The 26,189-nt window shown below is 34.7% G+C and overlaps 1 protein-coding gene across 4 annotated transcripts in view; it reads right to left on the reverse strand.

Moving 5' to 3' along the window:
* ZMYND11 (zinc finger MYND-type containing 11) overlaps positions 1-26,189 on the reverse strand; it is a 115,337-nt gene that overhangs the window by 23,703 nt on the left and 65,445 nt on the right. For 2 of the 4 annotated variants that reach the window (XM_030885515.2, XM_045289868.1), the window contains exons 3-5: positions 23,002-23,161; positions 14,780-14,824; positions 10,905-11,066 (exon numbers count right to left, since the gene is read on the reverse strand). In XM_030885515.2, the coding sequence (XP_030741375.1) occupies positions 10,905-11,066; positions 14,780-14,824; positions 23,002-23,161 (367 nt within the window). The remainder of the gene's footprint in view (positions 1-10,904; positions 11,067-14,779; positions 14,825-23,001; positions 23,162-26,189) is intronic. The other 2 variants (XM_004702338.3, XM_004702340.4) reach the window with 2 other exon arrangements.

Raw genomic sequence — 26,189 nt, forward strand, 5'->3', positions numbered from 1 at the left:
TTTGCAACCATTTCAATATGACAATAACTACATAACTGAAAGCTGTGAAGTAAGTGCATGTAAGTCTACTAAAATAAGATACTAATAAATATAGATACTTGTAGGGCCGTGTTCCTTCGCTTTAAAGAAAAAGTTGTTTAAATTCTTGGATTCTTCTTATGAAAGGGATTTTAAAGCCAGTTGTAAATAATTGCTCAAACCAAAAACAACAACAAAAGTACAAACTTACTGACATCCAGTCAATTCTGACTCATAGTGACCCTATAGGACAGAGTAGAAATCCTGTGGGTTTCTGAGGCTGTAATCTTGACAAGAGTAGAAAGTCTTGACTTTCTCCTTTGGGGTGGATGCTGGTTTCAAACTGGTGGCCTTGGGGCTAACAGCTCAACACAACCCATAGCCATCTGAGCTCTAGTCTATTTCAAATCAAATGAATCTGAGTAAATACATAGATAAATAAAAATTTTCCATCACACCTAATGGCTTAGGAATGCTTTTGGCTGGAAGAGGAATGAGCAACTTTTGATCAGGTCAACGTTTATCCCAAGGTGACTATTGATCATGTCCAATATACAACGGGACCTTCAGAATGAAGGTGCCTTGTGGAGTTTTCAGCACTTCCTATGGTTGCTAGGTGCTATCAAGTTGGTTTGAATCCTAGCAACCCGAGGCACAGCAGACTAAAGACTGGTCCAGAGACCCAGCATTTCCTTTGTAAATGGTGGAAAGCGCACCAGTGGAACTATTTTTAATCTATTAAAAGATCATTTTATTGGGGACCCTTCCCACTCTTATAATAATCCACATAGCAACTGTATCAAGCATATTTGTACATATGTAGCCATCATTTTCTAGACATTTACTTTCTATTGAGCCCTTGGTATCAGCTCCTTTTTCCCCTCCCTCCTCTCCCCACACTCATGACCCCTTGATAGATTATCATGAAAGACATTTCCTATTTCAATGTTAAGGATCCAAAAACAAGTGCAAAATCAGAAATTCAAACGCCTTCTTTCTTAAGTAGTGTGTGTGTATATATATATATATATTTTAAGTAATATTTTTATGTCATTAGAGTCCAAGTCTGTGAGCAACTTTACTTTTTAAATATGACAAAGGCTTCAGACTTTTGGGGGATTCTTCCCAGAGCAAACAAGACAGGGAACTTTTTCTATAAAGGCCTATGGAATCTAGTAAATATTAAATCTTTTAGGCTTTGTTACCATACAACCCCTATAGTGTCTATAGTAACTACTCAAATTCTATGGTTGTAGTGCAAACACAGTCAAATAAGTCCACAAATGCATGAGTGTGGCTGTGTTTTAATACAACTTTTGGTTGCTGAAATCTGAAAGTCTTATAGTTTTCACATGTCTAAAATATCATTCCTCTTTTGATTTTTCTTAAACATAAAAATTTAAGAAACGTTCTTAATCCATAGTTGGTAATAGAAACAGCTGGTAAGCTTGATTTGGCTTACTGCCCATAGTTTTCTAATGGCTGGACTAGATTATAAATTCTGTGAAAGCAGAGACCAAAATATTCGTTGAATGTTCTTTTGCTAGGCCCTTATACAGCATCTGGCAATTAGTAAGTCCTCAGTAAATATTGCCATACATACTTGAGTACAAGCCAACCCAAATATCAGCCGAAGCACCTAATTTTACCACAAAATCGGCATAAAAAACGTGACGGAAAAACTTGGCTTAGACATGAGTATATATGGAAGCTGAACTGATGATGGCAGCATCTTACTAGAAAAATGAAATTAACATAAAGGTCCTTTCAAATTAAAAAATATTTTAAAACTCAAGTCTGTTGGCATATTGAAAAATATATTACTGACCTGAAGGCTCACAGTCCAGCAGGAAACCAACTATGGCCCTAGGCCTCCTTCACAAGACTTAGAAAGGCAGGACCCAAAGACGAGTAAATCACAACTGCTGTAAGTATTAGCCATTTTCTGCTTGAATACATCATGTGTCTGTGTGATAGTCCATGTCGTCCCACCCTAAATCTCATACACTAAACCCAGCAATAGTTAGCAGCATCTAATGTCTAACAAGTCTGCTTGTTTTAATGTGAGTTACTGGAACTTATATTTAAGAATTTCCTCTAAGTTGTCAGATAAGCCTCCTTACCCACAGGAAAGTGAACTCAACCTAGTAGGAATATCTGGAAGCTGGTTTCTTTGGAATATATTGGCAAATAACACACATTTGCATGTCACTCGGTAGTCCCTAAGTTAGTCCTGCCACAATTACTATGAACAACAGTGTTTGAAGACTTGCTTGCTCAGAGTTACATAAAGATTTACAAAAACAACTCAATGATGCTCTGCTGTATTCATTTTCACTCAGTTCACAAAATCAGCTCTTTGCTCTTGAACTGAAGTCAGCAATTTGGGACAAGGAGAACAGTTCAGATATATTAGCTTTACAGGTATTCACTAGAATCTTCTAAATTGATGGTGACAGGCCACCAGGCTGACAGCTAAAGTAAAAAATATATAATATTTTGAAATCCACTATACCTACAAATTCATAAAATTGCTAAAATATATTGTTAGATAGCTTCAGGGTGTTATTAAAACTTAATATATATATATATATCACATATAATATCTTAACATATATACCGTATGTACTCGAGTATAAGCCAACCTGAATATCAGCCAAGGCACCTAATTTTACCACAAAACTGCTAAAAAGTGAGCCGAAAAACTCGGCTTATACACCAGTATGTATGGTAATAATGCACATTGTGGTAACTCTTAAGTTCTCTTGTGATTTGCTATATGGATTTGGACTTTATTCTGAGTTGTGCCCCACCGCTCCCCCCAACCTCCAGCACTCCAAACACTAGTCTTTAAGGAAAAAAACAAAATAAAAAACGCAGAGGCAGCATGTAATCTTCAGTTAAAATGCTTTTCCATTTTGTTTTACATCTAAGTATCATATATTCTTTGTTAATGAGACTTCCAATGGGAATACTAGTCTACTTCCCACGCCTCTTTACAACAAAAGGAAACAATGCACTCTAGTTTCCACTCATCAATATTGGAAGTGTTGTTATCTTTCTAATTAACTAGATTGAATTTTAACCATTCTTAGGTAATAGTTACCCAATTATTTTCTCCTTATTCTTTTACAGCAAAAAAAAAAAAAAAAGGACAGAAAATGCATGAAATCTTTGCTCATATTTAGGTGGGTCCAAGCAGTTTTATAAAGAGATTAGATAATTATCTCTGAAACTTTTTTGGCTTGATCAGTATTCTCATTTTCTGTTCTACCTGGTCTTGTGATAAGTAGTAAAAATTGCCTACGGAAGTCTCCAGCTCCAATCAGGAGCTACTTTTGACACTATAAAAATTATATGAGGCAGCTGTCTGTCAAACTGTACAAGTGTTGGATTAGTGCTCATCACTAACAGTTAGTACTATGATCATCTCCAATTAACACCAGCAACAACTTACATTAAAATTTTCAAATTTCCATTCTAGATTTATTAATATAAGTATGTACCTTGAAAGTAAAGTTACTTATTTTCACAGTAAGAATATTAATCAATCTTACACAGTAACAAAGGGGAACTAACCAGATAACTAATATATTATAATAAGGAATCCATGTTCATGATATTTTCATTGAACATTTGGTCCTGTTTGCATTCTGAATGTTGAAAGTATTCTTCCATGCTATTTTAGACCACACAACTTGAAAAACTTTTTATCTCAAGTATCAAGAAATTGTTCTATAATTTTTTTCTCTTCACAATGTGAACTATAACGTCACAGTGAAAATGAATCAAACAACTTTCTGGAACCACATCAACATCAATAAGTCAGTATGTACTTAGTTGATTTCCAATGGCTAATTTAGTCTTGGTTTTTAGTTTTAGCAGACAGCAGTTAAATTCCTTTATTTTCAGTTTATTTGCCTAATGGATATATATAGTAGCCCCTTTGGAAGGGAGGGTTATGAGGGATAAAAGAGGCTTAAAATATGATTTGAAAATTAATTTTAAAAGCTTCTATAGACTTAGTTTCCTATATATCTACTTTGCTACAAAACATGTATCTTTAATCTCGATATTTTTTAATGAGCTGCATAGTTAGGGACATTTTAGGAGTTCTTATTAGTGTGGAAATATCATTAAGCATTGTCTTCCTGCAACCTCAGAAAATGTCTACTGGTAAGAAATAAAATCATAGAATCAAGTACTAAAAATTTGATAGTACCCAAGGATTCTGAAGTCATTAATAGAATTCTTCCATATAGACTCATCTCTTTATATTTTCTTATATTTCTGTTGATTCATCATACAATGTGCAGATCAACAAATATATATATATATATATTTATGAGAAAGATATTTTCTAGTTTTTAAAGATGTACTGGAATAATAACCAATTGCCCTCAGCTCGCTGTAAATAATATGCCCATTTAAATATGACATACATGCTATAGCATGTATAGGAATTGAATTTGAGTGGCTGTGCTCTTTGCAAAAAACCATATAATGTACATACCGTTTCTGTAAAAATGTGGTATATGCTCTACCCATTATATTGAATAAGTTACTTTTTCTTTTGTAACTTATTCATCCATGGAAAAGCCACAATTTGAATCAGTATATCACAAATACTATGTAAAATGAATCACTGTTCATGAAATAATTTGATTTTTAGAAGAAAAAAAATTCTAATATAAACTTCATATATTAACAATTTTCAAAATTTAAAGTAAAAATATTTTCATGAATTTTGATTCATCAATATTCCATTTCAAAGCCTCAAATATAGAAGAGAAAACCAATCTATCACTGTTATGTTTCCTATCTTCTACTAATTTTCTACATGCTTCACATATCACATATGCAGAATTTTTCCACTTCCGACCCCTTTTCACCTGAGAAATTTGTGACATGGGCAAGTACTCCCAGAAACACCTCAGATTCATTGTGCATTTAATTCATTTTGGGCTGTTGAACATTCAAAAACCTTTGTTGCCAGATTTTGTGTGTCACGCCCCGCCCCACACACACACACTGAATTATGAGTCCATATGGGTACATGACCCACAGTTTAAATAGCTCTCTAGGTTTATCATATAAAATTTAGATACACCCCCATTCTGCCTTCTAATGATACATTTTATCTGCAATATGAAAATCTCATCTGAATTTAAATGGAGCAGTAACTTGAATCTATCATATCCTTTAGGTTAGAAAAACATCATTTATGTAAGGAATATGCACATATTAAAAGAAGACGAAAGTGGGTAACTTCCAAAATACGTGTCCAGGCTATCAAGCGCCAATTATTTATAGTGCCAGAAAAAATTACAGATTTTATATGTTATCAGGGTTGTTTTTTTTAAGTTAATCTTCTGACTTTATTGAAGCATTAGATTCAGAGTAAGTACATTCAGAGTAAGTACAACACTATCATATATTATAGCCACTAATCTATGCAGAAAAAACCCTGCTGGAGCCATGTGCTAAGATTTGGGCTGCTATCCTCAACATCAGCAGTTCAAACTCACTCACCACTCTGCTGGAGAAACAAGAAGCTGTTTGCTCCCATAAAAAATGTGTACAGGCTCACTATGAGTCAGAATTGATCTCGGTGGGGCACTGTGTGCTGTAGAACTTGCTGTGCACACTGGGAGGAAGAGTGGCAGGGGGGAAGGAGTAAGCTGTTCGGTATCATTCCTTTAGAATTCCTCAGTCACACAATAGCTTGATGGGGAGAACACAGGCTAAGCCACTCACAAAGCCAGCACAATACACTACAAGATGCGTCCGTGGGAGTAATGTCGGCATTTAGACCATGAATGCTATAAATGGCACATGTAGGGTAGCCACTAACCACACGTGCCTCAGCCACATTAGTCACACTGCATGTATTCAGCAGCCACACAAGGCTAGTGACTGCCCCAGTTAACAGCACAGCTAGAATACTGACATCACTGGGACAGCGCTACTTTAAATGCACTGTGATTCCAGCCTGTCTACCGTGCTTTCTAAGAACAGACTACCAGTACTTTGCCTCTACTTTGTACTAACAACAACAAAGCAAAACTCCCCTAGTTATCACTCAAATACTATGATGTTTACCAGCACACTTTAAAAAATGCAGGCATGCAGTGTACATACAAGCATGTGTATAACACACACACACTTGGTGACACAATGGGTTAAAGATCAAATAGCAATAGGGTTTGCAATTCAATCCCACTAGCTACTCTGGGGTAATCTGCTTCTGAAAATGTTTACAGGCTCGGAAACCCTCTGAGCGGTTCTCCTCTGTCCCATGGGGGCCCCCGTGGGTCCCAACAGACTTGACGGCAGAGGGTGGACTACAGTGAGGGAGCTTCAAAAATTTCATGGAAAAACTCCTTTCTGCTTCTATTTAATTTCCCCAAGAATGTTCTGAAGTCTTCTTTTATATAAGAAAATGAAGCAAAATTAAAATGAGATGTTCATTTTCATTCTATTAAATTGGTGGAATACTTTCATGTGCTGTATAAATGGGTATAATTTTGTGGGGGTGGATTTAAATGTTGTCTTAAATTTAAGAATTTCAAAGAAGGTAATCAGATTTACTCAGATATATGTACATTAATTTTCTTTAAATTATACTATGCTTAAATGTATTTCCTTTATGTAAATATAATGTTAAAAGCAATTTTCACCAAAAAAGCATAGTTTTTTTCTCTTGGAAAAAATCATAGCTACTTTCAAAAATAAAGTTAAGTCCACATAAAAACAACATACAAACTTTCATTTCATGCAGACTGCTTTTCAAAAGTTCAAAGTGTAGCATGCTTTTGAACCTGACAATGAGTATGCCAACAATGTCAGTGTGGATCAGTACAGAATTAGCTACCTACCTTATGGCCATCTCTTTTAAAATAATCATATGTAGATACATATTTACCAATCTGTGACAATGTTGGGGACGTTGCTGAGGGAAACATACTGGTATATCACATAATTTAAGGAAAGTTAAATAAATACAGATACATACATATATACAGACACATGCATGGAGAAAGATTTAAATATTATGTGGCAGGGTTTCTGGGAATTTTACCTGTATTTTCTAAATCCTTTGATTTCTTTTTACAGCAGATTTAAGATTTTTCAAAATATGTTTTAATATGGTTTATATGAAATCTAACAGAGCAAATTTGCTTTTCATTCAACATGTCAGACATTTTGTTTTCACTGATTGTAACCTCCACAAGCTCACAGCACTTTCCTTTGTGTTTACTGTTTCCTGTCCTTGCTGCAGTGTGAGCTTTGATTTATGACCCTGGACAAATGTGGAGCTTGGCCTCTCTTTTGGTTGACTGTTCTATGGAGTGGGTACCTCCTAGAGTTACTGTTCACCTTATAGGCCTATCGCGCAGTGGGGCTGAAGGGCCACCCTCCTCTCAGTGGCTCTACCAGTCTCTATCAGTAATTCTGGTCTTTTTGATGATTCTGAGTTTTGTTTCAGAATTCTCCCACTTTATTCAGGATCTCCAACAGGACTTCAATATCCTCTTTGGAGCAATCCATCCTTTCAGGCTCAAGGTCATGGAGGTTGGAGGTCATGTGGTCCATGAGTCCTCTGGACTAATCACCTCCTTGCATCTTTGATTTTTACTTTTCTCTGCTCCAGGTAAGGAAGAAACCAACAGGTGCAAGATGTGTTGGACTGCTAAAGCCAGAGTCAAGGGTTCGAAACCACCAGCGCCCCCCCCCCAACCCCCCAGGGAGAAAGATCAGGCTCGGTGCTGCTGTGAAGAGTCACAGTCTTGGACAACGACATGGGAAGGTCTACCCTGGCTCATACGGTCACTATTTGTCGGAATTGACTAGATGGATAATGAGATTGTTTTAAATACTACTTTGTAGAATAAAATAACTCTTTTTGTAGACTATGTTAAACCAACTGACGTTGTCTCCCAAGACCTACACTTCTAGGCATTTAAAAGTAATTCAAAATTATTTTTATATTTTAAGATTGAGTGTTTCTAGTAACAAAAATGTGAAATTTAACATTACTTTTTTTTCTAAAACAAAATGTTAATTTGATATTCAAAGGTTACATTATAATAGCAATATAATATGTCTGTGACGGGGAAGCTTAACTATAATTTATTGTATCTGTAAAGCAAAAATGTAATGACCTTTTTAGAAAGGGTGACATTCCAAAGAAATAGCCTCAGGGCTGTGAGATTCTTAGGTTTTATGGTAACAATTGATAAAATTATCTTATTCCTGTCATTATTCTCTTAATGTTTTAGAAATAGATATATAGATATATATGAGCTAAAGCTACTTGAACGGGAATTAAATTAGTTAACACATCTTAAGAGGTGGGTAACATTTTTCTTATTAAGGAAAACACACATATAAAACATACACCAATTTAGCATTTTTATATGTACACTCCATTCAGTGACACTAATTATGCTCAAAATTTTGTGCAGCTAGGACCACTATCAGTTTCCTAAGTATTCCATCACCATTAATAGAAACTTAGTCCAAAAGGAGGCTGATTTTAATCTTCAGGCCTCGTTAATCATGGTTCGCTTTCGTATTATTTTTGTCTGTATAGCAATTTGATTCTGGCACATATTTCTAGAAATTAATTAAAGAGAAAAAAAGTACAGTTTTCTGACAATATCAAAGTTGTTGGGCTTTATTCTAATAGAATAAAATGTTTATAGCTCGTCAGTAATCCTGAGAGTAGATTATTATTAAACTAGGTTTATTCAAAAGTTTGACACTTTTGGCTGAAAAAAATGCAACCCAAAATATTAAAATTTCAAGGTTTCTAATTATTACCCAAGGATAGGATAGGAATTATTAGCATACTTCTTATTTTTTCTAGAACATAACTCTGAAAACAGCAGCATACACCTAATGTAGAAAAAACTGTTTGGGTGTTTTATAAAAGCTCAAGTTCCTCGCCTCATTTAAGAAAATAAGTTTTGAGCCTTAAAGAGTTAACTATATTAACTTACAGCATCATTTCAGTAAGCATAATTTTATCAGTGTAAATATATATAGCTTGAGAAAACGAAAAGACGGGTAGGATCAGCTAAGTCCCACTTGGGCTCTTTCTGTGTGACCAGTAGTAACACCCTGTGATCCAGACAGACAGACAAAAGCACAGAGCACCCAACTAGAGAAAATGAAATCAGACAGCTTGATAATAATGCATTCTGAGGAAAGTAGTACACATTTTCTCCAAATGTTCAATTTCCATTCTTAAGAAATACGATCTTCAATGATGTTTAATATAATTCATACTCCAAAATCCTAGCTTTTGTTTAAGTTATTCAGTATCAAAATTAGAATTAAGTATTAAATATTTAAAAGCGGTAGCATTTAAAAATTAAAGGGTCTATAATATTAAGTTCCTAAGACTCTATATTACACCTGTTTGATCGGTGACACTGCCTTCCTGTTTTCTTTCTCTTGTATTTTCACTATCTGAATGTTCTTATTAATTTTTCAATTTTTGTAGGGTAATTTAAAAAAACAGTATACATGGAGGAGCTTCAAAAAGTTCAAAGAAACAATCCATCTTTTGATTTCACTTTTCCACAAACTATATGAAGCACCCTCATGTTTGCTTTTAAATGTAAAATCCAAATCCATACAGGAGTAAAACATGCACATTGTCAGGGCCTTTGGTCAACATTATGAATATTTACACTACTAATCACACTAATTCCTTGTAGACTTCATAAAGTCTCATAAAAGACGTCTACAATTTGAGATTGGATACTAATATATTTAGATTTAGAAGTTTATCATAACTTATCAAGCATTTAGGCATTTGAATGATAGATCATTGAATACAGCTTTTAAAGTTTATTCCATCTGTCTTTTGTTTTCCTATTTGAATATGTATGTTAGTGCCAGTAAGATCAAATATACTTAGGCAATATAAAAACATAGATTCTAAGAGAAGACTAGAATGTATACTGTATTTTGCTCAGGGGACATTATGATAAAATGTTATATTAGAAAGAATATGTGAACATTTATATTACTGAAGTCTTACAGAACATAATTATTTACAAACTAAATTCATGAAATTTGCTTGGTCCCAAGAAGATATTTGGAAAATTACAAGAAAAAACAATAGACGTTGCAATCAAATAATTCCTTATTTATCACCATCAATGCCATATTGCATGTAAGATTTCATCACACATCACTCATTTAAACAGACATACCACATTCTGCAACCAACAACCACAGCATAGAGTCTTTCTCATGGGGGAAAGAATGAAAACCAGTGTGCAAAGCACCTAATTACCTACTAGACTCATTTTGTTTTAAATAAAGTAATCCAAATCATTTATATACAAGTATCTAGTTACTCCACCCTCCAAATAAAATAAGCAAAAAATAAACTAATTTATGGTATGACAAAAAGAAAAGAGGCAACTTGCATTGACTGTAAACATGGGCATAAAAATGAGAAAGAGATAAAATGCTTCTAATCATGTGCCTTTTGCTACTTTATTTTCTAAATAGCATAAATGTTATAGTTAATTGAACAACTTTGGTATGAAATAGTATTTCGTGATTTCCAAAGGCTATTGTTATATAATCCAGAGAGAGGCAGGTGTATAATAAAGGAGGAGTGTATATTTGTATGTGATTAAAACTTTCTAAAATCTATACATATGGTACCCTGAAATGGGTGATGTGTTCTGGTATATCCATTTTATGAATTCTCTGTTCATTGTCATGATTTCAGTAGATAACCCCCACCCTCCAGTACTTTTATCCATTAACCTGGCAAGACCACCTGGGATATCTTGGTGAAGCTATTATTAAAGAATTTTAACCCTCTAACCAGCACATTAAAGCTCATAGGTACTCACCCTGCAAACTGGGCACTGCCAGTGACTACTGCTGTCTCTAAGCCTGAACTCATCAGACAAACACTTGGAATGATACACACGAAAACACAGGTCACATATCAACACCTCTCCAGGCAAATGGCATTCAAAACAATACCAGTCATGATTTTCTGTTTCCCAGTCCTACAAAAAATACAAAATAATTTGGTATGACATTTTGTCAATATCTGCAATGACTAAGAACAAAATTGAAACTAAAGTCCATCAGAAGTTAGGCATTATATACAATTTTAACATTTACTGTGTTAAAACATAAGGGAACAAAATACTTAGAAATTTACTTTAAGTGTTAAATTCTCTCCTACACAGTATTACTATTCAGAGGTATCTTTAAGGTGATCTGATAACAAAACCAGTCCAAAATGAAATAAGTCCAAATCTAGTCCCAGTTCCAACATCTTTCAGGTTTTATACAACCTACGGAGTGATTTCTCTAAGAAATTGAAGACCCAAACTTTGTGTTTCAAATAGACTGATTTGTTCGATTCTGTTTGTCTGTTTTTAACACAATAAGCACTTAGCACAAGGTGGGAACAGAAAGAATAGTAATAAATGGTGATGCTCACTAGTCACTATTCTTATCTTCTCATCCATGGTATTGGATGCTTTATTGAATATAATCATTAATCAGAATGTCCGTGTTCTGATAGGCTGTCAAGTTTTCAGGGTCTGTTGAATTTGGAAAAATAAATTGAAAATGTGAAACTAAAAGTTTAATCACATTCTCCAACGTACATTACTATAGAAAGCAAAAAAGAGCAGGCTTATTTTCTTCTTGGGGCTATTTCTGGAGCTAAATGAACATGACTGCAGATACACAGGTGTTGTTCAGCATTTCCTTTGTTGTTGCACATTATTGAACAACCAGTACCACTAGATATAAACAGGAAGACTGTTACAAGTTCTCTTATTTAAAATTCACTCCTCATAAATATCACTCTTTGCCTTCCAAAAAAATATCTGTGCTAAGAGTGATGGATTCACTCTCAATCTTATTTTATAGATATAGTAGCTTCAGTGAACAAGCTGAAAATCCACATTTAAAACCATCAAGCCGCTTTCCAATAGGGACTTGTGAAATTCTAAACTTCGGATCCCCTATCACCTTTATATAAATCACAGTCTACACTATTTCAAAGGCTGAGCAAGTTACTTGTTTTCTTTCATGTTAATATCCTTTCAATGAATGAGCTTTGATACAGCATTCGGGTAATAAGCAGTGATATTTGATAAACTCCTAATGGTTTAAATGCATCACTGCTTGACTATATCTGAGTATCACTATCTACTCCTTCAATGAGGAAGAAATTCACATCTCCTAGCCTATACCCGGAATCATCGTGAAAGTACAAGGGTAAGTCAAAAGTATTACTATTGTGGTTCCAGTTCATGTATTCATGAATGTATTCCAAACAAATTGTGTTTAAACCTATCTCTGCAGTCAATGGGTGGCTGCACACAAGTTCGCTGAGTAATATACACTCGTCTTAGTCTTCTTCAAAAAATAACGAAGTCCAATAAAAACTGTGGCTCTCCAAGGGAATCTGCTGAGCCTGTGCACCGCAAGGTGGAGCAATGCATTTAAAACAGTGGTTCTCAATCCTCGTAATGCCGCGACCCTGTCAGACAGCTCCTCATATTGACCCCCAACCATAAAATTCTTTTTGTTGCTACTTCATACTGTACTGTAGCTACTGAGATGAATCGGGTGACCCCTGTGAAAAGATCGTTCAACCCCCAAAGGGCTCACGACCCACAGGTTGAGAACTGCTGATTTAAAAGACACTGGGACTTTTTAAGAGATTCCAACTGAGTAATTTTGCTAGATTTTCTTGAACGCAGGACGATCAACGGCAACTTATTATGAAGAAGTTTTAAGAAAATTGAAAATTGTAGTGGTGAGAAAAAGCCCGTAAGGGCTGCGCTGCCGAGTGTTTACTGCCCCTTCGTGACTGGGCACCTGCTCATCTCGAGGGCAGCAAAGCATGTCTTATGAGAATTCCCGTGGGAAATCGTACCCCTTCTACCCTACAGCCTTGATAGTGCATTTCCAGACTTATTTTTGTTCGCCACACTCAGAAAACGATTCAAAGGAACACTATGTTGTGTTTTCCAAGGAGCTAAAACTGTCCTCTTGATCTGATGTCCATGGAACAGGGCAGAATTCTTGGAGGAAGGGTTAGGGATGGAGACACTGCCTTCAGAAGGCCATAGACAGAGAGGGCAGTCAAGAAACAAGAGTTTCACATCTTGATCTTTTAAATATTTTTTTGGTGATTCTTTAGTAATACTTTTTGACTTAACCTTTATATATTATTCAATTCTCCAAAACTACCATAAGCTTTCTGGTTCCTTTTTTACTAAGAAATTGGTGGTCTTATCAACCAAAGTTAAACGACAACAAAATGAAAGGTATGACCAGTTTTAGCTAGTACTAAAACGAAACAAGTATTTATTGCAGGAGTAATTTCAGTTAGACCGCTTAAAAATAGGATTTGATTTGACAAAAGACCCTAATATGTGCATATTAGGGGAAAAAAAGACCTAAACCACAAAGTTTGACAAAGCAGCAGCATATAAACATCATATATGTGTCTGTGGTTCTTAGCTTTATTAAAATAACTGTCATTGGTGAATCTCTTTCATATGGCCTTCATCTAGCTTATAGCTTAGCTATTTTGATTTTTGTATAACAGCCATTAAGTTAGGTTTAAGGGGAGATGCGTATCTTTTTCTACTTCTAATATAATTCTTTCCAATTCTAAAACAAAATACTTGGCTATTTTCCTCATATGACTCATTATCAATAAGAGAAACTGTCAGCTTTCATCAGTGGACTATTTTTCACATTCCTTTCTGTAACATCTTCATATGATGGTCAAGTAGTTGTTACTAAGTTAATTAAGAAAAGGAAGAATGGTATAGAATTTTAGTACCTAAGTCTAAACTTTTCCATATTTGCTTTACCTCTTTCCATCCCCTTCCCCCCTCACCATGAAATGAAGATGGAAATGGAGCTAGCGCTCTTCTCTGGGGTGTTTGGTTCTAGACCTAGTTTTTCATGACAATTACAGAAATCCATATATAAACTCAGATGAAATAGAAGGTCAGAAACAATTGGATATAAGCTTATATGATGGCATATAACTAACTTCATTCTGTGATTTCTTATGGGCTAGGAAATGTATAGACACTGCTCATTCTTTGAATCATGAAAACAATACATTGTCAGGGAGTCAACTGCAACGCACAGTGGCTCTATAGGACAGAGTAGAACTGCCCAGAGGATTTTTACAAGACTGAAATCTTTACAGGCGGAAACTGCCATGTCTTTCCCAAAGAACAGCTGGTGGGTTTAAAAGGACAAGCTGTTTACTAACAATATACAAAACATGTAAAAGTTAGGCTCAAACACGATCAGATTCTGAATCTAGGAAATATATTTTGCGGTATAAATAATAAATATACATATAGGCAGAGTTGCTGACAATTTGTTTTTTAGTAAATGAAATTTAATTATGTAACACTTTAGAGTAACACATAATAATATCTGCCCACATGCTAAGTTTGCATTTTCACTGGATTCCACCAGATGTCATCAGCTACTCTCTATATAACCAGATTGAGAACATAATATTTGAAAGGCCATTTCAAAGACAAGAAAACGTTTTAAAGGCAAATCTACTAGCACAAAAGTCAAAACGATAAAATTAAGATAGTAGGACTTTAATAAACAATTCTAGCAAGAGGTAACTAAGCTAGCCTAAAATCATGATAGAAATATAATTTAGAAAGTTAGAATTAAAGTAAAAGAACGTAGTGCAAAATTAGTTCACCTTGTTTGGGGTTGCTGTCCTGGAGAAAGGCTGCATACTGTAGGCCTTTCAAAATAAAAACAAAATAATCTTGGTCTCTCTACTATAACTTTGCTCATTATCAGGTAATACACAGGGCTAAAGGGATTTCATATAGGTCAAACGGTATTTTTTGCTATACAACTTATATTATTTTGCAGGTGATATAAATTGATAATCTATCAATGCACTATTTGTTAGAGAAAAGACAGTAACATGCAAACTCAAGAATTGTTAAGAGGAAACTTTTCACACTAACATAAAAGCTACAAATGGATGTTAGAGAAAATCTCTCTTTGGGAATTCATGTCATGAATCCTGTGATGATGTTAGAAAAACATTTCACTCACAAACAAACGTAATGACGTTATATATTTACACAAGACTTCCATGTCTTAGTGATCTGAAGTTAGTTCTAACTGGATTGAAAACAAATTAAGAGTAATGAATGTTAAAGCAGTAAACTTCAACACAAGTAATAAATTTATAAAGATTGCTTTTAGAACCTAGTAGGTTAACAAATCCGTTATGCAGTGGCAGTCTATTTATCTAACTCTGTAAAACATTCACAATATTTGCTTAAGACCATCATCTCTGAAGCCAGACTAGTTCCAATCCCAGCTCTGGCCTTCATTAGTGATCTGTGTAACCTTGGACTATATCCCTATTTTCTGTGTGTGTCATTTTCTACCCGTACAATGAACATAGTAATAGTTCCTAGGTGTTGCTAGAATTAAATGAGATAGTAGATTAGAAAAGAGCCTAGCGCAATGTAAGTAGTGGATAAGGGCTCGCTCGTATAACTAAGATTATCTGTCTGGTTGCTACCATGTGTAAAACAAGGACTGATTAAGTCACACAATTATGTAACATTTATAATTACCATATATGCTTGAGTATAAGCCAACCCTAATATCAGCCCAGGCACCTAATTTTACCACAAAAACTGCATTAAAAATGTGCTGAAAACTCGGCTTATCAATGAGTATATACGGTATGTGTGCATTTATTTTCTAGGAACTTTAAAATTCCTTATCTCCTTTGTCTCTCAACATTTCTGTAAGTTTATCCAAGCAAGAAATACTGACTTATTTAGGATAAAACTGAAGCACCGCAACAAATATGTTCAAAGTCATGTAGCACAGGAAGTGGAAATCTGGAATGAAAGTCTTCCAAGTTACATTCTACCCTGATGAATCAGATGTTTAGTTTTGAAGTAGTTCTGTTTCTTCTTAACGAGCAGATAAACACATATATGTGTTTGATATACAATGTAAAATTATTTACAATTCCAGATAGTTAAAAAATTGTGATTCATTAGGAGCTAAGAAAAATGAGCTAATATCTCTAGTAATTGAAAATATTTTAAAAATATTAAAAATAAGGAAACATTTTCAGTGAAAGGGAATTTAGACAATAAAAGAACTCAACCTTCACACACACACACACACACACACACACACACACACACACACACACACACACACTGTAAGCTTAAAAGAGTACAGCAGAATAGTATGACCCACAATATACAACTGAATAAAATGGAAAATTTTTTACTAAAGCAAGAATAATTTCTGAGTATAGAAAGTGTATATTTGAATACATATAGAACCAAAATATATTTACTTCCTAGTGAATTACTAATCACTTATTACTTTAATAGCTTAATTAATAATTATCTTTTGCAGATTGACATTTGGAAGAAATACTTGGTTCTGTCCATAAGTAACAGAATAAAATATATTTAACTTAAAAATCATCAGTATGCTAGAGTCACCAACGCTGGCATTGAGGGTATTTGAAGCATATGATTTAATTGATGACAACTGTATAAAACAAAAGATCTAAAATCTTAAAATGATCCTATTGTACTTAAGCCTCTCAGGAAAGAGGTTCAGCAGAGTCCAGCTCAGTCTTGAGTTTGGCAAGCCTCTCTTGTTAGTATTCTCGGGGGAAAAAATTATGCCAGCATAACTAAATTTCAGGAATATATCAATCAAACCTTCCAGGGTTTGGGAGAAGCAGATAATGACAGGGATCAAAGGTCTCTATTTTTCCCATGTCTAAATGAAATTTTAAGCCCATTTGCTGTAAGTTGGAGTCAACGGCTAGCACACAGTAACAACCATTCCCCAGCACCAGGATCCTTGGTAGCAGAGTAGTTGGCACTTGGAGGCTCATCCAAAGAGAACCAACCCAGCAGCTCCAAGGTTAAAAGCGCTGGCAACCTGCCCTGGGCAGTAGCAGGCTAGCTAACAGAACCCTGTTGGGCAGCTGATTTGACAGTGCCTAACAACAATCCCCAACACAATATGTTAATCTCATTTTAAAAATGTGTATTTTCATTAATTATACTTTTAAATAACAGTAAAAGACAATAAAGCAAAGAATAAGGAATTTTACCTTTTCATTTAAAAAGATGCTTTCTAGACCTAATACTTTAAAATACTATGAGAAAAAGATTGCAGGCAGTATAAATTGGATTATGCTAAAATAAATACAGCATAAGAATATAATAGATAAGGTCTGGATTTATGTTTGCTTTTACTCAAATCAAAAGCAACCATATAAACTAGTAGAGGAATACTAAACAAAAACCTAAGTTATGATTTCTACCTTAGTACAGACAGTATCTATGTATGAGAGGAAAACCAAAACAAAATAAAACAGAGAGGGACATAATTTGGCAGGTAAACAAAGTGAAAAATAGTTTTATAATTTTTCATTTTTGTCATTGTAAATACAGTTGACCATTTAATGTCACATTGACAGAATCCTGTCAAATCAGTAGAGGTAGAGGCCTACCTTTATGTACTGATCATGAAAAAAGTTAAAATTTGTCACCATATAATAAAGGGTTCAATTTCAAACCACATGGTTTGGTATGCATTACTTACAAGCTTACCTCTCCTAATAATGTATTACAAGATATAATTTTATAAGATCTTCCTGGGCTGAAACTATAAATCTTCAGAGAATTAAAAAATAATCTCCATCTTTAATGAGTACCTGATGGGTTAAAAGTTTAACCCATGTTGAGATAGTTATATACTTATTACAAAGGGAGCCACGATACCTAATTTAAGTACAATAAATGGAAAATTCTACCCAAGAAATATACTTGTCAAGTTTTATGACTAAAGGGGATAGAGTACTGTGGGGAGCTATGGACTGAAACTGGCCATTCATCTGTGATTCTTTAGAGGAAGCGGTTGATGGAGTAACCTGTGAGCCATGAGAGCATGTAGTATTTCTCAAAAGCTTTAATATTAGTGAAGCATCACAGTTTTACCCTGTGCCTTGTTCTATAATTTCAAGAGCTATGAAAATCTTTTCCTGTTTACCTTTACCTGAATGATTTGTATCCTACTGTATCTTTTCAAGAAATCTGGAAATTAAAGATAAATATAGAAAATTTACAAGTGTGTTTCCCAGGCTCAGTGAAGTTTTCATTTAAAAAGTTGACTAGAGCGTATGTTTTTATTTGTTTGTTGACTAATATCTAAATAAACAGCTTTACATTGAGATCAATTTAATTTTTAATATTTTTCTCTTGTGTCATCTCAAATTTTAAATAAATAATTAAAATATTTAACTATTCAAATATTTTAAGTTAAAATATTTAAAATATCACCACGAAGATTTCTAATTTTGCCATAGAGTCTCCAAATGGATGAAAACGGTGATAAGAGATTGACATCTCAAAATGTTGTAAAATAATGGGGCTCACTGGCTTTTGGTTATACAGACTCCACTATAAAATTACATGCTGTTGTTAGGTGTTGGTTCAGATAATTATATACTGACATACCTCACAGTTGTCAAAATAACAGTTACTGCATATGGGTATGTATGTTTTCAATTTTGACAAGTTTCTAAAAAGAAGCATGGGAGAAACTGTAGCAAAGCTGGAATACAAACATAGCACCAACTCCTTGGCATTTTAAACTATCAACTATTGTTGAGTGGCACAAATAAAACTGTATTTTTTAACTGGCATCATTTTCCTAACATTGCTTCGGAAGTGAAGAGAAGTAGAGAGCCTACTGTCTTTGCCATACAAAACCCAGTAGAAGCTATACCCTGCAGAACCTGCGAAGAGGAACACGGGTTTCCCACCTCTGAAACACCCTCTCTACGGCTGCTCTGAGTCCGGATGGACTCAGTGGCTGAGGGTTTGGGTTTGGTCTGAGACCACAACTACTCTGAGAAGCTACAGAAGGAACAGAAGGACTTTACTACCCATTTTTTTAAATGGCAGAATTGCTTGAGTAAGGAATATCAGTAGCTTTGACTTAAAGGTTTAAAAATAAATAACTCAAAACATCCAGTGACTGCTCTCCTGAGGCCATATTTATTTACTTGACTTTTCCTCTCCATACTGAATCTGAAATTAAACAAGATATGTAATAACTTGAAAATCTCAATTTGGTAACTAGTTTCTTGGAGGCATTAAAGTGATATACACTGTAGGTGAGGTCCTAAAACTACAAAGGATGGAGTCCCAGATTTAAATGCGGCATGGAGAGATGCCACAGCCCACAAAATACATTGATGCACATTAGAAAAGTCTCTAACGCTCTCGTGACATACAGATTTTGTTGTAAGTTGCTGTACCGCCATTATGCTTCTTGCTATTAGCTGCCATCTGGTTGATGCCAACGCACAGTTAACCTAGATAGAATTGCCTCGTGAAGTTCTGAGACTGCAACTCTTACGGGAACAGAAAGCCCCATCTTCTTCCCGCAGGGCCGCTGGTGGTTTTGAACTGATGACCTTGCAGATTGCAGCCCAACATGTAACCACTACACTCCCAGGGCTCCTTGTCACTATGCTACTAAATAAATATACTAATTTACAATTTATGGTATGAAGGAAGGAGCCCTAATGGCACAGTGGTGAAGTACTTGGCTGTGAACACACCCAGCGGCTCGAGTACTGGAGAAAAACCTGGCGATTTGCTCCATTGAAAGATTGCGGCCAAGAAAACTCTCTGGGGGCAGTCACCTGAGGTTGCTATGCATCTGAATCAACTTTACAGCCTACAACAACAACACAGTACAAATGCTACTTCCTGAGTTTTGCAGTCCATAATTGGCACAACCACCTGCATAGGCATTTAACAGATTTAATACATTTTACAGATACAGAATTCAGTTACATGAAGCTTATTGGCTGAAGTGATGTAGCCTAATATAACATATGTTTAATCATAGATCCTGGTGGTGTGACCAAGTACAACATATGTTTAATTAGATATCCTTCTAGAATACTATTAGGGCATAAAAATGACAGCAAATGTGTGTATACAACCCCTGGATAGGCAGGTAATGGTCATGAGATATACATAATGATTTTATAGTTACACATTAAATAAAAATCCAGTTTCTCAAAGGAAAACCTTTTTATAAACCTTCCTGTGCTGGAGCACAAAGGTTGAAAAGTTGAAAGACTCTTGTGAAAAGTTTTGCCTACGTAGCAAGAATTTTGTGGGATTTGTTATAAGTTTTGCCTACGTAGTAAGAATTTTGTGGGATTTGTTATACTTAGTTCAAGCATACTTATGAGTCAAAAATAAAATACCTGCTTAACAACCTTATTTACTTTTTAAAGCAATCAAATTAATCAGATATTAACATGCCCACATTACAACAGAGGACTGACGATCAGAGAGGGTAAGAAATTTCCTCAAGGTCATAAGCCCCAATAAATGTCTGAGATGGAATTGGAACCCTCTCTATGGAAATACACACAATATTACTTCTTCTTATTATATTACATTGCCTCTGAATTTTTAATACTTGTGTATTTTATAAACTATACACATTTTGACATACCCAATTGTGCTTATAGGACATGCAAATAGTTAACATGCAAATATCTATGATTAAGAACCAACCAGAATGAATAGCCTGTACACTGGCTGCTTACAGACAAGATTGCATCAAAACAAGAAACAATAAAAAGGACAGGTTGATGCTAAAAATATATGCACTAAGCATGTGCAAAAATAAGTAATACAATATAGAAAGCACATGGAAAGGCACAAACCTAATAAGTATGGATAAATACAGTAACAGAGCAGCAAAAAGGGCAAAAGCATGCATGTCAATGGAATGAAAAAGCAATGGATAATAAGTCATATTGACAAGTCAACTGCAAGTGATTTTTATGAAAAACAATGCGCCACGACCCACAAATCCAAATCACTTCTATTGGTAAACGCCTACGACTCTCAATTCCCAAGGGCTTCAGAGTTAGACATTTTTATATTATCTTATTATCTCTAGGATTATTGTACATATTCAGTAGAGCATCAATTACTCAGTGGCCTGTCCATACATGTCTGTTGACATATAGATATGTAGTATTTGACATAGTCTTATTATGTCTTCAGTTAAAAGTTTCTTTACTGACAACAAAGTTTCACCTTTCTCTAAGGAAAGTCACTAGTACATTGTTCAGATACAAACAATTTCATTTAATTTTTTCCAAAAACACTTCTATTGCTTAAAACAAATGATACCAGTTAAATTAGTATTTCTTTTTTGATGTTTTCTGTTTGTGAAAAATCTAAATTTTCTTTCCTTCACTGTTTAAAATTGATGTGTTGAAACGGAACGAATTTTCTAATTTTATAACCTATGATAACTACTTCTATGAACAAGCTCACAACCATTAATTGTGTTCATTGATTTATTGCTCTCAGACTAGATAGGGCTGGCTTAATGCAGTAAGACCCAGAAAAGGAAATACAACTCAAAGTTTTCCTAATTTTTTTCCTACACCATTAAAATTCTTTAAATCGTTTTTATAACTTTAGGTTTTTGATAATTCATGATACAACACTTTCAAATCACCTAGTTAATAAATCTATCCCTTTGTAAACTAACTAGATGAATAGCATATATTTAAAACCTTAAATCACAGCCCTTGAAAAAAAACCCATAACATGTTCCTACTAAAAATATTAAAATATTTTTAATATTTTAAAAATATCAAAATCAACAAAAGGGCATTAAAAATATCAAAAGCAACAAAAGTGGAAAGAGAAATATGACACAGACAACCAATCTTTTTGTAAGAAATTATGTATAACTATTTGTAAGCTACAGGAGAAAACTATATAGAGGCCTGCATAAAATGTCTGGATCATACACAAAATCTGGATTTGGAGGTGGGTGGAACAGATGCATACAGTTCTTATTCAGCCTTACTTTGTGTGGCATGGTGCACCACGTGTTGGGCTGCTAGTCATAAAGTTGAAGTTTCAAACCCACCAGTCACTCAGAGGCAGAAAGATGAGGTAATATGCTTTTGGAAAGATTTGCAGTCTCGAAAATCCTGTCGGGTCAATGAGTCAGAGTCAACCTGATGGTAGTGGGTTTGGGAGTGGGTTATGTGAGAAGAGGATGCAAGTGCAGCCCATGAAGGCTTTTATGAAGTATCTGTTCCAAATACGGGTTGGTTCAGTCATCAGAAATTTTGATCAAATTTATAGACCATTAAAGGGCAAGTAGGTTTTCTCCCCTAATGAGACATTCATAACCCAGGGACTTCCTGCAACTGAGAAGAATAAAATATCTTATAAGGGGAGTCAAAATAAGAACTAGGTAAAAATATAAATTAAAATTTTGTCTGTCCTACTTGATTTTGGTTCTAGTTTCAAAAAAACAAACAAAAACATTGCTATAGACACTAGTCAACTAAGATAATGGCCAGGGGAATCCACCATTTGAAACATCTGTATTTTGCAACATAATGCTAATTCAAACCTGTGTTTAGGTTCTAAAGTAGCTCTAAGTGAAAGTGAAACCATTCCTTTTCCTTTTAGTATATCTAGAAGACACCAAGATTATCTTGTGCTGAAATATTTATATTTACTAAAATTTACTGATGGACATAAGTAATAGTACCAATAATTTAATACGTTGTAAAAGGTTTTTGTTTGTGTTGTCTTCGTTCTTTAAGTTCTTATACTTTTAGATTCCAGGTAACATAAAAAAAGAAGTCTTTTAAAAAGTGATTTATGCCCTACAGAATCAGTGAGGAAAGTATCCGATCTACTAATGGAAGTCTTTAATGTTAATAAAAAGTGAACTACTACTAAACTTCTGAAAGCAAATTTCTTTGGGTTGGGACTAAATAATATTCAACAACTAGAAGTTAGCATCTCCAAATATTACATTAAATATACTTACAATCTCATCTCCTGGTAACCAATATCCTTCTTGCTCAATACCAGCTTTTGAACCTTTGCAGCCCACTGTTAGAGTTTCAACAATAAGACCATCTTTCACAGCTAAGCTCAGCTGACGGGTGGTCTCTTTTGGATGCATACCGTGGACTCGAGACATATACCTGAACAAAGAAGGAAAGCAAATGGAGAAATATCTTAGTATTAAAAAACTAAAAATGAATTGATGTTTTAAAATGGAGGGAGTGATTTATTTTCCTTTTAAGATGATTTGTACTTATGAGAGCACTGCTAATTAAAAAAAAAAAGAAAAAAAAAGGAAGGAGTAGGAAGGGTTCTGAATACTTGACTCTATCGTGGTGTTTCATCCCTCAATTCTATTATATATGTTTGGAGCCAATAATTGGCTCAAAATAGTCCCAATCCAGCAAAAATACATCACTAAACAGGTATTAGTAAAATATCCTATTTAGTGTTAGCCTCTGCTAACTTCCATTCTGCAGATTTTAAACTTAGGATTTTATAATTTCCCATCAAAAGTCTTTAAGATATAAATATTTACTTGAAACTTAAGGAAATGAAACCAAATGATGGGGAATGGTGAGAAAGGAATTGAGTGACTGTCAACACAGATGCACATGATCAATAAGGCAAAACTGTGTTTTTCAAGGAATTATACGGTGGACTGAAACACAGATATATAGTTCAATCATCTCTTTTAAAAAAAGGTAATATTTCAAGCATGCCCTGAAGCACAGAGAACAATATTATAGATTTCTGTGTACTCACCAATTATATTTAATTCATGTTAATATTCTGGCATTTTTGCTTCATATCTTTTTCTTTTTTAAAGAAATAATATGTTATGGATACAGTTGAATTGGTACCATTTTCCCATTCTCGTCTAATCAGAGCTGATTTACAAATACAAAAACCAACAAACTACCACACATCAAAGAATTCTTTGCATATTCAGGAAAAAAGATTATGCCAAGTTAGGCTGTCTCCTGACTTCTGCAGAGAAACATTTCATGCTAGAAGGCAGAGCAGTAATGCTATCAAGGCCTCATGGAAACAAACTCATATCCAGTTACTCTGCATTGAAATTTCAAACCAAATAATTTGTTTTGAAAATGCATTGAAGAACCTCCTACACCCTGAGGAAAAACATCAATAAAGAAAACTAGAAAACTCTGGCAAAGGAGTCCTGCGGCACAACAGTGAAGCCCCTGGATGCTGCCGGAAAGGTCAGTGGCCTGACCCACAACGTGGGTTCTTCGTGGGAGAAAAGACCTACTCCCAGAACGAATACTACCCAGGAAAACCTCTGAGGGAATTCCACTCTGCCCTATTGGGTGTGAGCAGTCAGAACCAGGTTGCCAGCATACAAGAACAGTAAAATTTGGCAAAAGGATCCATGGTGATTAATGCAGTTGACTGAAAGGTCATAGTTATAGAGCTGAACATAAATGTAAACCATGAAAATGTAAACATGATATAATTAACAAAATGGGTTGTATGAGAAGAAAGAGTTTAGACTTCAAGTTTATTCATTTTAATACTTTTTTGATGGATCAACAAAAGATTAATATGTAATTTTGGAATACAAATGCCAATACAAGTAGGGAAGGGAGGTAGAAAAAAATGAAAGTGTATTAATTAAGTATCTTCAAGGTTTATAATACAGAATGTTAAAATTACATTAGAAATTAAGTATACTTGTGACGCTTCTAACGATTATGCATGGGGGAAAAACACAAGCCTTCTAAATTATCTGAAAAAATTCATACAAACATTACAAGTGGAACATAAAAACAAATGAAAGAAACAAAGTATATTAAATATGAGGAGAAGACCCAAAATAGACATCAGTCTATTTGGATAGCAGTCTAATGCTTATCCCACAGCCCTACCAAAGCTTCCGGAGATGTTGATAAAGAATTATGAGACTGTAACTTACATAGCTCAGTACACAAAAGATCTAGTGTACATTAATATAGACGAATCAAATAAGACCGATCTAGTTAGATTTATTTTGACCTGCTACCCACCAACCCCCCTCTAAGGAAAAAACAAAACAAAACAACCAATAAACTCAATTTGAAGTGCAAGGAATCTTCATACTGGCAAAACAAGCCACAAAGACAACCTTAATAGATTCAACACTGTACAGACCTATGCTAGTCACAGTAAAATTAAATAAAATACAATGATAAAGGTAGAAAATTCTTATAAACAATTACTGGGTCACACAATTATTTATAATTTATATGCTATCTAAAACCCATAATAAAATAGTAGACTCAAATTTACTACACACTGCCATCAAGTCAATTCTGATTCATAGCAACCCTATAAAACAGGGTATCACTGCCCCTATGTGTTTGAGACTGTAAATCTTTATGAGGCAGAAAGCCTCATCTTTCTCCAATGGAGGAGCTAGAGCTTCCAGACTGCTGACCTTCTGATTAGTGCTCCTTAAAATCATTTATTTCTTGATCAAGCCCCACCAGGCATCCTATGCCGTCCTCGCCATCGATTTTAGATCATTTGTTGTTCCTTTGTCTCTGAGTTTGTTGAAACCCCCTTGCTTTCCCTGCCTCCCCAACTTCCATGTCTCCCCAGAACCATCAGTCCTGTTGTTTGCTCCTCCAGATTGTTTATCCAGCCTATCTTATCTAGATAAACCTGCAGAAACAATAATAAGCACAGCAACGAGACAGAGCAAAACAACAAAAACCAAATGACAAAAAACCAAAAGCCTATAAATTGTTTGTTTGTTGACCTTTAGAAGTGTTTTCTGGTCCAGTCTGATGGGGTGGCAAGCCCTGGCCCCAAAGTCTATTTTTGGTTTTCCCTGGGGACTTCATTGCTTTGCTCCCCTTGCTGCTCTATTGCATGTCCTTAGTGTTTTACCCCAATGTGGTGGGGTCAAATCAGGCACAATTCCTACATTGTGTCTCCAGTAATGTAGCCGAGAGGAATTACTAAAACCCAAATAAAGGCCGAACATGATAATGGAACAAGAGGAAAGTAAAAAGAAATAGAGAAAAGCACTAGGAGCCAAAAGACATTTACAGATGTCTAAATACATGCATGTATATATGTAAATATATTTATATATAACGATAGGGAAATAGATCTATGTAAATATATTTATATGTTAAGTATTAAGGTATCAGATGGACATTG

This window comes from Echinops telfairi, unplaced genomic scaffold (assembly GCF_000313985.2).
Source record: "Echinops telfairi isolate 266 unplaced genomic scaffold, ASM31398v2 ScPeMD7_31;HRSCAF=116, whole genome shotgun sequence".
In the NCBI taxonomy this organism is placed as follows: Eukaryota; Metazoa; Chordata; class Mammalia; order Afrosoricida; family Tenrecidae; genus Echinops; species Echinops telfairi.